At 39.2% G+C, this 14,896-nt stretch overlaps 1 protein-coding gene across 3 annotated transcripts in view; it reads right to left on the reverse strand.

The window, feature by feature from the left end:
• SNCA (synuclein alpha) overlaps positions 1-14,896 on the reverse strand; it is a gene marked incomplete at both ends in the record, with an annotated part of 64,368 nt that overhangs the window by 37,432 nt on the left and 12,040 nt on the right. For 2 of the 3 annotated variants that reach the window (XM_084262703.1, XM_084262702.1), the window contains one exon: positions 12,399-12,544. In XM_084262703.1, coding sequence (XP_084118829.1) covers positions 12,399-12,544 — 146 coding nt within the window. The remainder of the gene's footprint in view (positions 1-12,398; positions 12,545-14,896) is intronic. The other variant, XM_084262704.1, reaches the window with a different exon arrangement.

The following is a 14,896-nucleotide window of genomic DNA, read 5'->3' on the forward strand; positions in this document are numbered from 1 at the left end:
AGCTGGGGCTGTTTAGTCTCGAGAAAAGAAGACTGAGGGGGGACCTAATCAATGTTTATAAATATCTTAAGTATGGGATGCAGGGGGAAATGGCCAGCCCCTTTTCAGTGGTCTGTGGAGACAGGACAAGGGGCAATGGCTGCAAATTGGAGCGCAGGAAGTTCTGCACCAACATGGGGAAGAAATTTTTCACAGTGAGAGTGACAGAGACCTGGGACAGGCTGCCCAGGGAGGTGGTGGAGTCTCCTTCTCTGGAGATATTCAAGACCCGTCTGGACGCCTATCTGAGTGATATGTCCTAGGGAGCTGCTTTGGCAGGGGGGTTGGACCCGATGATCTCTCAAGGTCCCTTCCAACCCCTACAATTCTGTGATTCTGTGATCTCAGATATCAAAACCTGCAATTACATGGCAGTTTTACAATAAGGGGCATAACTGATAAGAATCTGTAACACAAGTTCTTCATAGATGTATTCTGTACATTAGCTTGAAACACAGTCATCATTTTAACAGCCACACTGAAGTACTTTTTGCAAGCAGGAAACAATTCGTATCAAAACAAAATTTACAAATTATCTCAAGTTTTATTCCTTCTGAAGAATCTTTAGTAAATGCTAAGACGGGTGTGTTTTTCTCCCTGAATACCAGATATGCTTGGCCAAATGTAAAGAAAAGCCCCAAAGTCAAGCTGAGATATTGCTTCACTTGAACCATCGCTATTAATAAAGAGATTTCTATCCAAACTAGATCTTCAGTTTCTCCTGCATAGCCACACTGGATAAAAATAATGTACTTGTTTACATCTGGGAAAGTAAAATGGTATTTGATAGATTCAAATACCTGAAACTGAGTATTAGAGCAATAAAAAGGCTAGTTTGACTTATATGACTAGTTTGACTTGATGATTTGTAAGGAAAAGCATCAAAAAAGCTTCTACTTCTGACCAGTTTGCCTGGGAGGTTAAGGGCAGGAAATAGTTACAACTGTGGTATACACATAAGAATACTTCAGGTGTACTCCTGAAGCAGTAAAAATGGATAAAAGGAGAGACAACACTTAAAAGGACATTCTTTATTCTTTGCTGAAATTGTTGGCTTTTCCTTTGAGCATCAGCATCATGCCCAATGATGTACAATCACCAGCAGAAAAAAGGTGTGTGAGCAGCTTTCGACATCATTTTGTCAATGGGCACTGCCAGGACAGGCTTAGCACCATCTGTCCTGGTTAAAACAGTTGACATTTTGTCTGTGTGTCTTGGATTTAAAATTGACCTGAGAAAAAGGTAAAGTTAACTGAATGTCCTTAACAGTCTGTAGAACATGCTAACTTGGAGGTGACAGCTACGCTAGCCCATTTTGTCTCAAGTATGATTGATAGCTCTCCATACTCTCTTCTCGTAGCCTGCAATACCAAGATGAATTGCCAAGCATGATTCTCCTTCAGGGGGCCAGCATAGGCTTCTGTTTTGCTGTTTCCCTTCTCATTATGTACAACACAAAACCCAGAAGCACAGAACTGAGACAAACAACAAAGAAGCGAGGTAAAGATGAACAAACAAATCCACTACCCTCATCTTAACTGTCATCAATGCATTTATACCTCTCCACACAGATTACAAAACAAGGTCTAAGCTTTTCTTTCTAAACGAGTTTCATTGCTTCTCCCAGCCTTCCCTATTCCTCAGTTTAGGCAACAGCAGGAATTTACAGCAGTCCGACCAGCCTTGTTATAAAGCACATGTCCAAAATGAGGCTCAGAGAAAAAAAAATGCAGAGAGAACTAAGACTTAAAACCCCATCTCATAGATGTATAGATGGTGTGTAGGAGGTGGAAAGAAGCACTGCTAAATTTATTACCTTTCCTGTGAATGATGAGCACACCACCTCTTCCAAAAATAGACTGCAAAGGAAACATTATGCTGATGACCGTGAAAAGCAAGTTCACCACTCTGGTTTAGACTGCAGATCAGCTATATGTGAACACCTGTCCTCCTTCAAAGCTATGAGAATAGCTTTTTTTTTTTTTCATAAGTAAACACATGAAATTTATTGGTAATAATGATGTTTAAAAAAAAATAAATCATCCTCATTTCAAAAAGCTGTAGAGGAAAACAACTGCAAGGACAAACACAGCTCCTAGCAGAACTTTCCATCTTCTACCTGTTGGTCTGACAGCCCTGTGCTACACTCTGTCACAAGAGTCATTGCTCGTCCCTCCTGCTCGCACCCTTCAAATTTCTGTTACATAAATGTATGCTCCAAACAGCACAGTACACAGCCTCTCCCCAGGCTGTGGACAAGGAAGAGTGTTTAGGTGCTAAAACATTGGTCCAGCAATATCCAACACAGCAAATACACTTAAGACAAATTTCTAAGAACCATGGTTGGGATGAAGACGGGGGAAATCTGCCTGAGGATCTGTGCAAAACACATTCATATTTACATCACCTTTCCACTCACTTTTCTCTTGACCTCTTAGAATAATTTTCTCCAGAGAGGGAAATTAATTCAGCCTCCAGCTCTGTTTGATCTCTGATCTTTCTCTGCAAAGTCATTTACATACACTGAGTCTACCTGAACTCTGTCAGTTATATCTTGGGGGATTTGTAAGATGAAATATCACAATGACAAAATTAAAAGTGACCCAACCATTAAAACTGGTGCTAGTAGGAATCTGAAAAGAAGCATTTGCTCTAATCAACCTCACAAAGCATTAGCTAAGTCAGACAGGCGTTTAACAAGCATCTTCACCACATTCAGAATTGCACTATAAAATATGCTGGATGCTAAGTAATGAACTGAAGAGTTTGTTATTCCAATGTAATATTATTTTTAATTGCAATTAGTATATTCATTAGGCAAAGCATAAGTGTTTCATGTACACATTATCATCTGTAACTGCATTAGGGGTATAAATTCTACCAAACTGGGGAGGATGGGGTTGGACAGTTTTAGAGACTGCATACATGCTTAGAATTGAATCACACATTTCAACATGTTTAAAGTATTAACTGATTATATATTATATATTATATATTATATATTATCATCTTCATTAATGATAAACACATTAGAAGCAATCAGAAGCTGGTAGCCAGTTCTGACAGTACAAATGTGAATGGGTTTTACAGCTTCCAGCCTCCTTCCTGAAGGCTCACACAAAATCAAGAAGCTCCAGGTCTTCTCTACCCTAACTCTGCTGCCCTTGTAATTTCCTTTCAAACATCTTTTGCATTTCTAGTTGCAGAGAGAATTTTCTTCAGAGGTGATACTTGGTTTCAACCACTGGCATCTTCCCTTCTTGAGCTTGAATCGACACTTCCTGTTAGAAATACTGTCTTTGTGGATAAGAACACATATCTCATGAGTGATACCCACCCTGAAACCCTAATTGAATTTTTCACACTGCTCCAGGGCTGCGTCCATCTGTTTAGACCAGGCTACACCCATTGAGCCCTAGATCCATCACAGGGAATTAGTAAGTAAAAAAAAAAATCCACATATCTTCTCTACATGTCGTAGCACACAGAGAAAGGATTGCATTTCACGAGGCAAAGTCGGCTAAAAGAATCCTAGAGCCTTTACTTTGTGCACCAGCCCCAGAGAAGAAAAAACATGTGCCTGACATTGTACTAGCAGGGTGTCAGCTGCTCTGGATGATGCGCCTTCCACACAGGATGAAGATGGAGGCAGAACAGAGGGATTAAGCAGCCTCAAAGGCACAAATCCCATTTTATGTGCTTCTGGTGCAAGCACAGTTACAGACCGCTCCTCTTGCTGTTTGTGGCTAACCTACTAAGGAGAGAAAAGAAGTTCTTTATTGGCTGCCTCTCCTCATTTTGAGCTTCACTGTGACTCTTCTGACCCAAGCCTGGCAAACTTCCTGGGTGTGTGCTAACAAAGCTGGAGCAAACAGCTCTGAAAGTTAACACCAAGAGCTTGGAGGGCAATCAATATGTCCAAGGCATTTCAGAATCAGGTTCTCTGCCTGCTTAACTCTCGCAAAAACGAAGTTTTTTTAGAGGACGACTTTAGCAGTTTACACCTCCAGTTTCCTCACAGGGAATATTTTGCTTTAGACAAGCCACTGGCAAAATAAGGTTTGCGATCTAAATTTTCAGATGTTCTTGAGGCATTCAGTGTAGCTTTCTCGGGCAGTAACAGACTCCAATCTCCAGATATCATAGAATCATGAGGGCTGGAAAAGACCTCCAATATATCAGAGAAGCTTCTGAAACACTTTGAGACAAGTACTTAAAAACTGAAAAATTATTACCAATAATCCCTATGCAGGCCACTGAACATCCACTGAGGGAAAGATTTAATACAGCTGAGCAGAGGTAAGTGACAGACAGTTTAATGGTAGTTTACTGTAGAAAAGATGGGTCATCTCTTCTGTTACGTCAGAAGCTTTGATGAAGTCCTGAACATCCACAAGTTACATAGAAACTTTTATCTATTAAGCCACATATTCTTTTTTTTTAGGAAGTTCTGCCACTGGTCAAAATAGGCACCAAAATGGTGTTTATCATATGCCACCAGTATGTGCCAATTAGCACTAGTCCTCACATAAATTTTGTTTCTACTAATAATAGTAAAAGCACTACCAGCAGTTAGATAAACCTAATAAAAGCGTTCTGCTTGCTTGCTTCCTTCTTTCCTCTCTTCAACATACAGGTGGGTTTATTTGCTTTTGGGGGATTTTTTAGGAGATGACAGTGGATTGATCTCCTGAAATAGAGATTAATCTGTTTCTCCACAGAGAGGTATTTCCACCACACTTCATTCCTGAATCATTTTGAAATTTATACAACCCTAATCACTACAGCAATCCAGGACTTCAATTTGCCACTCATACCTATTAAGCATCTCACTGCAGGGCTTTGCTGAATAAACTGGCAGACATAAACACACCTTGCTGTCCTTTGCCAAAATGTACACTGCCAGCTGCCACGTTTGGCTTTTACAATATCAGCAAACAGCATCAGCTACCATCACAAGTCTTCTGAAGATAACAACTTCCAGATAGGCACTGAATGAATCACATTTAAGCTCCATGCCATCCCAGGCTCGCACACTTCATCTTGGCCAGCAGAGGAAAGAAATGCTGAAACATGGCAGAAAATGCTAAGGAAACCATTACTGTAACCCAGAATATTTGCTAGCTTATAAAACCTGTATCTTAAGTTGTAAAAAAATGCCACTCTTAAGTTTACCCAACTATCATGGGTTACATAAAACTCTTTCCCAGCTGAATCACTCAACAGTGGGCAAGAATAGGAATACTTGGCATGAATATGAATCATCCCCAAATGAACTTCACATTATTCCTCTCAGCAAGCAGCACCTTCTTGAATACTTAGCATGGGATGGACAACTGTTTAGGGCAGAGAAAAAAGAAAAGTGAAAAGCAACACCCCAAAAAACCAAAATCATTTTGTGACTGCTGCATGAAATGTTACAGATGGATACATAGGAAAGACTGGGACACTGAAAGTACTGGTGCACGTTAGCCTAGGAGGCTTGCAATGGACATACAAACTCGGGAAAAAACACAACAGCCTGGAATGTGCTACAGGGACCTATTAGGTTTGTTAGAAGGGAAATTGGAGCTGAGGAATATAGGAGGAGGAAGGGAAATTGAATGCAAGAGAGTAAAAAGAGGAGCATAAACTGCAAACAAGCAAACACTTCTAATAAATGCAAAAGTCAGTTTCCTGGTAAAAAGGTGGGGAGCACCTTTTTCTTCTCCCTCACAAGTTAAAGAAAAAGCAATTAAAAATTGTGTTCTGCTATTTGTAGATATTATGATATTATCTCATTATCATGACATATGAACAATTTCTAATGGATAATGTGTTCAACCCTTCTATCAGCTAACAAATAATTCTTGTTCTTAGAGACCAAGGGAGAGAGGCACTTTCAGTACAAGGATGGGGGTACATTATTTCCCAATCTGAGGTTGAGCAATTGCCAGAAAACAAAGAGTAATACAATGCTACCCAAAAGTTCTTCAACTCAATTTCTCCACAGGTGATCAGGAATACATTATGGTCAGAAGCAGTGAAGGCAGTAGGTAGATCCGGAACATCAGTCTACACTGAAATGTTATCTCACAGCATGAAAGCCATTAGGACACCAGAAAAACTCACAAGACCTTTACATTAAACTCATATTTGTTCCTGAATTAATGAAGAGAAATAACCTCCAGGATATTTAGATAATACCACACAATTTTTCTCCCCTTGTGACTCAACTTCAGTTTTGCTTGAGTCACAGATGTCCATGCACAGAAATGCTCTGACACAGAGAACATAGCCTTCCTTTAAAAAATGTTATTTTGCCCTCTGAGAAAAAAATACTGACAACATGCCCCACAGCAGGAAAGGCATTTTTGCTCCTAACCAGGGAGGCCAAGCACAGGTTGCAATTCAAAACCCTCACAGCACTTCCCCACTCTTCAACACATACAGAAACTCTAGCACTCCTATCTGCAGTCATCCATCTTTCATCATCTGCTTTTTCCTGAGTATTGTTATTTTCTGTGTATATTTGTATCTCTCTTGCCCAGCCTAATTTCAAATTGTGGGGTTCTGAGTGAAACAAAATTAAGCTACTTGCATCCAGAAGTGCTACCAGAACGTATACATATCTACCAAGAAGGAAGGGACAGGTAAAATCTTGTCATAAAGGAAAAGAAAGGTAGAACAACAGCATGGGCTCTTGTTGTGGCCTTCTTATTTATCAACCTGTTTTCTGTGGACATCATTACCATATTTCACTAAATAAAAATGCCTGTAAACATTAGGGTCTGCTTCAAGCACTCTGTACTCTTTACAGTGCCTTATACAATATAAACATATACTAAGCTATGTATGTGTGGCCTGCCCATTAATACAAAACTGTATTAATGACACTGCATTAAGTGGCCTCAACTGTAATTGTTGAATTTATTTTGGAAATGAATTACAAATCATTGAGTCAAAGCCTCTTGCACTCCAACACAGGGCGTTCATGCAGGATTGCAATGCAGTTTCACAAGCCTAATGACATTCATACCCCTATACAACCTACATGATTCCTGAGCTTTCCCATCTAAGAATTATGAGCACTGTCATGAGGGAGAGGTTTCACTGTGTACATAAAACAGATTCAAAAACTTATTACCTACCTATGGAAGCTTTATGATTTATAATAAATCAGAGTAGCTCTTTTCAAGGATATGGATTAGCGTTACAGAACTGATTTGTTACAGATATTTTAATACAGCACACCATCATTAATTCTGAGACCAGAAAGAATGGCCTTATCAATATAAATCAGTCCAGCTATGCTATAATCAAAGAGATATGACAGTTCCCTGACGGTCCCACTTCATTCTTAAATTAAAAGGAACAGCGAACAACTGCTTTCTCTTAAGAGGAGTCTTCTGTGATTCAGCTCCTAAGCAATGTGAATCCCCTAATGGGGAATCTTTCTCCTCGTTCTTCCATGCTCAATCCATCTACATACAGCAGAAAAAGAAGCATTGCTAATTGTTGCTAAATATCCTTTTTGTTTTGCAGCAGTCATTCATACATTATGCATAGATCAAGAAATAAAATAGTAAGGGGAAAAAGAAACAAAGAATCTCTTCAAACTATGTGCACCTCATGTTATGATTTAAATAGACATTTGAAAGCAAGTATTGTCTGACTGATGTTGTGACTACCTGAGCAGGTCTTCTCCTATGCATCATCTAAAACACTTGGGATTCCTTGAGAAAGATTTACTTTCTGCTCATTATTCTACCAGAAACCACAGTATGCAAGCTTTCCAAACCACTGCTGTTAATTGTTTCTGCAGACCAAGCAAGGGTGTCATGTCAGAACCATGGTCTGGCTCACCCTGAACAACAACAAACCCCCCACCCTTGCAAGGCAGAACCATCACTGCTTGTCTTGCCTGTTAAGGGGTTAGACCTCTGGCTGCTTGGCAGCCTCACTAGGGATCTAGATGACACACATTTAGCCATAAATTTACCCATTCTCAGCTGTGACCTTATATTAGAGTCTGAAATGGCAAGTAGTGGTTGAGGAGGGCAATTAGATGTTGTATCACCCCCGCAGCCTGCTTGCTCTCCAGCATCTACAGAAAAGCATCAACTCCAGAAGTTAATTGGGTAGAGAATATTTCTGCATCTGCAACAGTGTAAGTCTTTACAAAACTCATACTTACTGTCCCTGTCATTGGGGTCTACCAGACTTTTGGGACACCAGCTGACCAATAGCATAAAATAGAAAGGGAAAACTCCGTAACGCCTTTTCTGAAGTAGTCAGTTGGCTATCTCTGCTCAGTAGCTTTTCCTTTGTGTTTCTGAGCTAAGCTTAATCAAGATTTCAAGATTAATCAACTTGCCTACAGACTGGAAAGAAGTGAGAAACATCAACTCTGTGGAGTATACTAAGTGTAAAGATAGTCATGAGCTATTTTTGGAACTTGACAGAAAAGCACCACAAAAAATCAGTTTTTAAAAAGTTTCAAGATTTTTCCCTGTGGCATGTCAGTGTTATGGTAAAATAGAAAAAAAGAAAATCTGTGAAATAAACCTCAAAGAAGATAAAAAGAGACAACATAAGAAAATGCCTGTTTGAGCTTTTTCAAGTACTAAGCAAGGCATGTGTATTGTATGCAGGTAGCAAGGGAGTTACTAAAACAGTAATGGGGAATTTAATGTTAGGCATTTAAACTTCAGGGACTGCTACTGAAGACAACTTCAATAAAGACCCAATATTGATCCTAAGTTTATAGTTATTTCCACAGAAGATTTCTACAGATGGATTTCTAAACAGATCTCTGCATTTTTAAAATACAAAATGTAAAGTGTAAAAAAAAAATTCCTATTCAGCTCTTTTTTCCTTTTAAGCTACAGGTGGTAATTAACATGTTTTTGGGAACACCTGGGAAATCTTAGTTTGCAACAAGACAGAACAGAAATCTTTGAAAGATGAAATATTGCTTGCATTTCAAAATGGGCTTTTAATAAAGTTGAAACTTCATTTCTACCACCAAAAAGGAGACAAATCTTCAGAGACACTTACAATATTTGAATCCCTTTACCCAGTAAGATTGCTCAAATGACTAATAGCTGGCTGAAGTACACTGTGATGCTTGTATCTTAATCAAGACTGAGTTGCTCTCATTTCATCAAAATTAAAAGTTGTTCCATTGTGTCTTTATTCTCAGCAGTGCACGTCGTCTCATGGAGCTTCCCTGAAAAAATGAGGAAAGAGACTCCTACATATTGTTAGATTTGATGATTGTGATTCCCCAAAATGGATTCACCCTGGCTCTAAGATTACCTATTCTAATCAAAAAAAGGTAGTAATACAGGAAGTACTCTACACCCATGGGGTTTACTACACTGAACATTTATGCTAGCGGTGTTTGGCTTCTGAGGAGTCCCGGGAAACAGAGGCTGGGATGAGAGGGAGAAGAATTAATCCATTTGTAATGGGCTCTGGTAAATGCCAGTGTGCAATTTTTTAGCAGATACATGCTGGAAATGCTTGGAAGAAATTTTGGAATCTAAATAATCTTGAGAACTGGTTTGTAATTTGTTAAAATGCTACTTTGTAGTATGTTATCCCTTTAAAAATGAATACAAGGCTACTAGGTGCCACTACCCTCACTGTATTAAGCCATGAGCTTCTGCCAAAGTGTAAACCCTCCAGGCAGGCGTCAGGCCAGCACTACCAAGCCAGCCCCGTCACTCACTAGTCTGAGCTGTCACTCTGCTTACACCGGCTGCAGGGTGGGTTGGTGACAGTGTGCTGTGACAGCAGACCTCCAGCCGGGTGTCAGATGGATGGTTAAACCTCCTCTTCATGGTCCAAAGCACAACAATTAAAGGCTGCACCAGGCAACCTCAGACAAACTCCAAGAAAACATGTTGCCAAGAATCTGCTTCATATTTCCTTTGCATTACTATCCTTGTATCCACAAGTGAAGAAACACTACCACTTCTCAAAGTTGAAAGTCAAAACTGGGATTCCACTGGGGCACAAGAAAAGTGCCAACTGCCACCCAAGATTACAGGCTTTCACACAGGCCAGCAGGTCACTAGTAGCAGCTCCCAGCAATGACCCTTGGTTTAGGTGGGCTTCCAGACACAGGTTTGAAAGCAGCTGATGATATTTATTTCACAATCCTGTCATTGATGACAAATAAGCAAACTCCTCCGGGTGCATGGAGGCTGAGAGTTTACAGCAGGTCACAGAATAACTCAGGTTGGAAGGGACCTCAGTATGTCATTGTTTGCTACATTCAGTTGGAGGATTTGGACTTGATTATGAACTGGAAGAAATAATTTGTCACAAGTTTAGAAGCCAACAAGTGTAATAATTAGCTAATGACTTTTCATCTTTTGTGATTAAAAGTCTGTAATCAGGCTCTTTTAGAGGATAAGCTTCATTTGCAATTCCCTGTCAAATCCCTACAGTGTGTAAGCAAGTAAATGTTCATCTTGCACATGGGATACGCAACCACTTGTGCTTTAGGAAAATCCCAAATAGGTGATTATAGGAAAAATAATCTGCCAAAGGCACTGCTAGCCACACGTAAGCTCAAGGTATTAATTTTATTGTCATGATCTCTTACTCCCAGTATAGAATAGACTAGAGATATTACAGCATTAAGAGACGTAACCTTGTAGAGGTAAAATACACAATGTTACAGTGATGTTTTGATTGCATGTCTGCTTGGTTCCTTCTCTTATTTCAGAAAGGTACACCCTGTTTCCTATAAGGGACCTGTCGCCCACAGGTATTCCGGATGCTCACACCTGATCCCCACTCAATTGGCAGTTCACCCAGAAAACACAAGCAAAATCAATCTCACATACCACCAAACTGCTCAGAAATGCAGAAATACTAGGTTGTAGAATACCTTTACATGATTAAATGTTGATGTAACAGTTTTGAAATAGCTATTCATCCCTTGCAAAACCAGTAAGAGACACAGAGCAGTCTGTTAGGAGTCATTGATACTAATCACCTAGATGTCCATACAGCATAGATGGCTGAGAATCTCAGTCTAAAAATACCAGTATCAAGAATCAAATGAATGGTTTTGTGTATCTGAAGAACAAAGCACCAGTTCAGAATAATGATGCTATTTATAGGGTCTTGGAACAATATGCATGTGCATTATGGATGTTCTTTAATTTCACAGATGTTATTTTACTCTGATACAGCCATCATGACTCATATTTAAGCTTTAGAATATCAGAACAGAATTAAATCCAAGTCAGCAGACATTTACTTCCTACTTTGTAATTGTAAGCACCTATACGTATATATATAAAAACAAAAACCATTAGGGTATGGTCAATATTAAAGTATGTAATTGCATATTACAGCAATGACAATTCTTATGTCACCCAGTACAGGATTCAAAGACCTATGAACAGAAAAGAATCTTCTCAGTGTACAGTGATGAAAGACCTTTCGCAGAATCTAAACGTACAGACTACTTTGGCCATGCCATACTCATGTATCCCCAGCAGCTCATTAGATGCTCTATTTTGTAAACCTTCCATACAGCTTTTACAAAGGACCACAGCCTCATCAAAAGCAACATTTACTTCTAGATGAACAAAGAAAAGGACTAAAAAGCCCCTCAGGAAAACTGCTTTGAAAGAGAAAACGTCTGCTTCTGGGATGTTTTCAAGACCAGTCCACCACAGTGGAGTGGATGCTAAATCCATATGACACATATTTTTGTACAAATACTCATTTTTAATAACACTTAAGTGTTCATAGAAAAAATAGCACAAAAAGTTAAATATATCTCCTCTGGGTTATTTTTGTCTCTAAGCAACACTAAGAATATTTTGTAAAGCATCATTCCCACCAGCTATCTGGGTCACTTTTCACCTAGTGTAAGTGGAAGAATACAACTGCAGTGTACCAGCAACAAAAGCGTAGTAAGTCTTTGTATTGTGCAATGCTCACCTCAGTGCTGGAATAAAAACCATTGCTTTTCAACTCCGAGTTATTCGGAAAAATAATTATCTTCCCCTTCAACTGTACAGCAATTCTGCAGCTACCCACCCCACTACAGGCTGCTGAGTTCAAAATCACCAGTAAATCACACTTTCAACAGTGATTCGGATTTGCTAAGACTTTTCAGAATAGTAAGGCTAGATGCCCAGTCCTTCTCAGGTTCCCAAACCCAGGTGCCTCAAAATAAAAGCTATAAACAATATATATATTCTTTGCTGTTCATTTGTTTAGTGTAACACAAATCATCCTGCACTCATACCACCATCAGACACAAAAGAAAACATTCCATCTGCCCTTCAGGTCAGAGGGGTCACTCATCCTTCACTTCATCTGGAAGAGACTGTAAATAAACAAACCTGTTTGGCCAACTGATCCTTCTTCACCAAGCCAGTGGCTGCAGCAATGTTCCCTGCTCCTTCAACTGTCTTCTGGGCCACTGCTGTCACTCCTGTCACCACAGCTCCTCCAACATTAGACACTTGCTCTTTGGTCTTCTCAGCCACTGAGGAGAAACAGAAGATGAAGAAAACACGTGACAGCTTCCAGAGCTGTAAGTTTTTCAGGGAATCATATCTGTCACTGACAGCCCACCATCATGAAGGGTTGTAAGGTCATTACACTTTTTGTGTACTCCACGTGGATCTTAAGAAATGAGACCATACATCTGGTAACACTGGAGCAGCAGAGGTAAGAAAACCCTTATCTGCAACTCAATTCTTTCACGTGAAAGACATTTGACATTTTCATACATATTCAGTTGTAGTTTAGGGAAGAAAAGTCATTACTTATTAGGCCCAATGCACTGTGTAATGATTGCATTCAACGTATCCCAGTTTGGAAATGCATTCCAATTAATCCAACAAGCACTTGCTGCATGTTACAGGGCATGGAAGACAAGAGGTTTTACATTAGACTCCAAAATGATTGATTATTCTTTTATTTTCATTTTTAACACATTCCTGAGTAATAAGCAGAGCTACTGTTGCTCAACTGTAAAATTTAAAATATAACATTTTTGCTGATTCTCTGAGATTTCTGCCCCACTACCAACGTGTCCATCTATAACTTAAAAATCTACAAAAAGATTGAATGCCAAAGATGGCAAAGTAAACTGGATTAATAGCTAACTTCCAAGCCCCGGGCAATCAGCAACTCATTTAGCCTACATATACATCAGCAGTTGCCATTCCACCTTTCAAAATATCACTTGGTTCTTTCTACTCATTCATCCCCAAAGGCTCTTTCTGACAGCAGTTCCCACTATGGGGAAACCAGTCAAAGAAAAGAGATGGGATAGCTTCATGCCTTAAAGCTAGACAGAAAGATTTGTAGAAAAAAACCCCCACATTTGCTCATCTAAACACAGACTTTTCTTCAAATACATCCAGCATACAGTTTTGTGTCATTCTAAGTAATCATATACTTTCCTGCAGCCCAAATCCCATCTGATTCAGAAAATGTATTCCTAGATTTATTTGCACCCTTTACAAGCATGGGATGAATTCTGCTTTGTAGATAGGCCATGCTTTCAGAGACTTTTTTTGGAACCACATATGAAAAGAATCATAGAATTGTGTTGGTTAGAAGGGACCCTTTAGATCATGAAGTCCAGCCAGCACCCTAACCTGCCAACCACCACTAAACCTCAACACCACATCTGTCTTAAATACCTCCTGGGAGGGAGACTCCACCACTTCCCTGGGCAGCCCATTCCAATGCCTAACAAAATAAGACTTTCTACAGATAAATTAAAATGCTTTAATTCCTTACATAAAGGATATCAGCTGTCTGTATCACAGGGCATGCAGTGTAGATTGCTATGACTGATATTAAATTACAACAATTAGGAAGAAGCTATAAAGGTAAACAATACGCCTAATAAGTAACTTTAATAAAAGATCCAAATAATAAATATCTGCTGACTGAAAAAGGAGGTAGATCATTTCACACTCATTCTAACTAACTTGAGCTGCAAAGTTTGCAACCAATTGACCAAACCCAGGAGCTTTCATTAGAGCAGCACATCAAAGGACTATATATATATTGTCTGCAACTATAAAAAGTCTGTTCTAAATATCTTCCAACCTATATATTTTCTAATACGATACAAATTCACAACAAATCTCATTCTATCCATGCAGCACTCCACTGCCATGCATTCTCAAGACAAAAAAAAAAGCAAAAAGTGTGTTTTGCTGAAAAGCAAATGTTGCCCTTCAGGAAGGTTTGACATAATGCCTGCAAGTGCAGCGAGATGCCTGTTAAGATGCCCCATTTGATTATTACCAGCTACAGACTATAAAAAGCTGTGGGTTCTAAACATAAAATCTATATAAGAAATTTTTCCTTTGTTCTTGCAAGCACATATCTTAAAGTGTGTGTCCTAGTAACACATTATATCTTCCAAAGAATGTTAAGATCTGATTCTGCACGTAGCCTTTCAGAGACACAGCATATTATGAGATGGAAGTTTGTTAGCACTTTTATATTATTTAGAATGGCAAGAAAAAAGAATCCCAAAGGCACCCATGTGAAACAAAGTAGCTTCTTGGGAAAAAAATTAAAACCAAAACCAATCAGGCAGCAAACACTGTTGCCAGCACAAGTAGATACCTGATAAAAGTAGTAACAAAAGCAGTATATTTAAGATTACTTCTATTTTGGACATAGCTCAAGAAAGGTGACACAGGACGTATCATGAAAGATCTCTTATACATTGCTTCAGAAATCAGAACAGTGAAAATAACTCCAGCAAACTGTATGCACAGTCTCATTTGCAATAGCACTCCTACTAGTAGGAGAAAAAGTCATCTTTCCTGTCCAAGGAATACCTAAGCACCGAAGTCCTGATTAG

Source organism: Gallinula chloropus, assembly GCF_964237585.1.
Source record: "Gallinula chloropus genome assembly, chromosome: 4".
NCBI lineage: Eukaryota > Metazoa > Chordata > Aves > Gruiformes > Rallidae > Gallinula > Gallinula chloropus.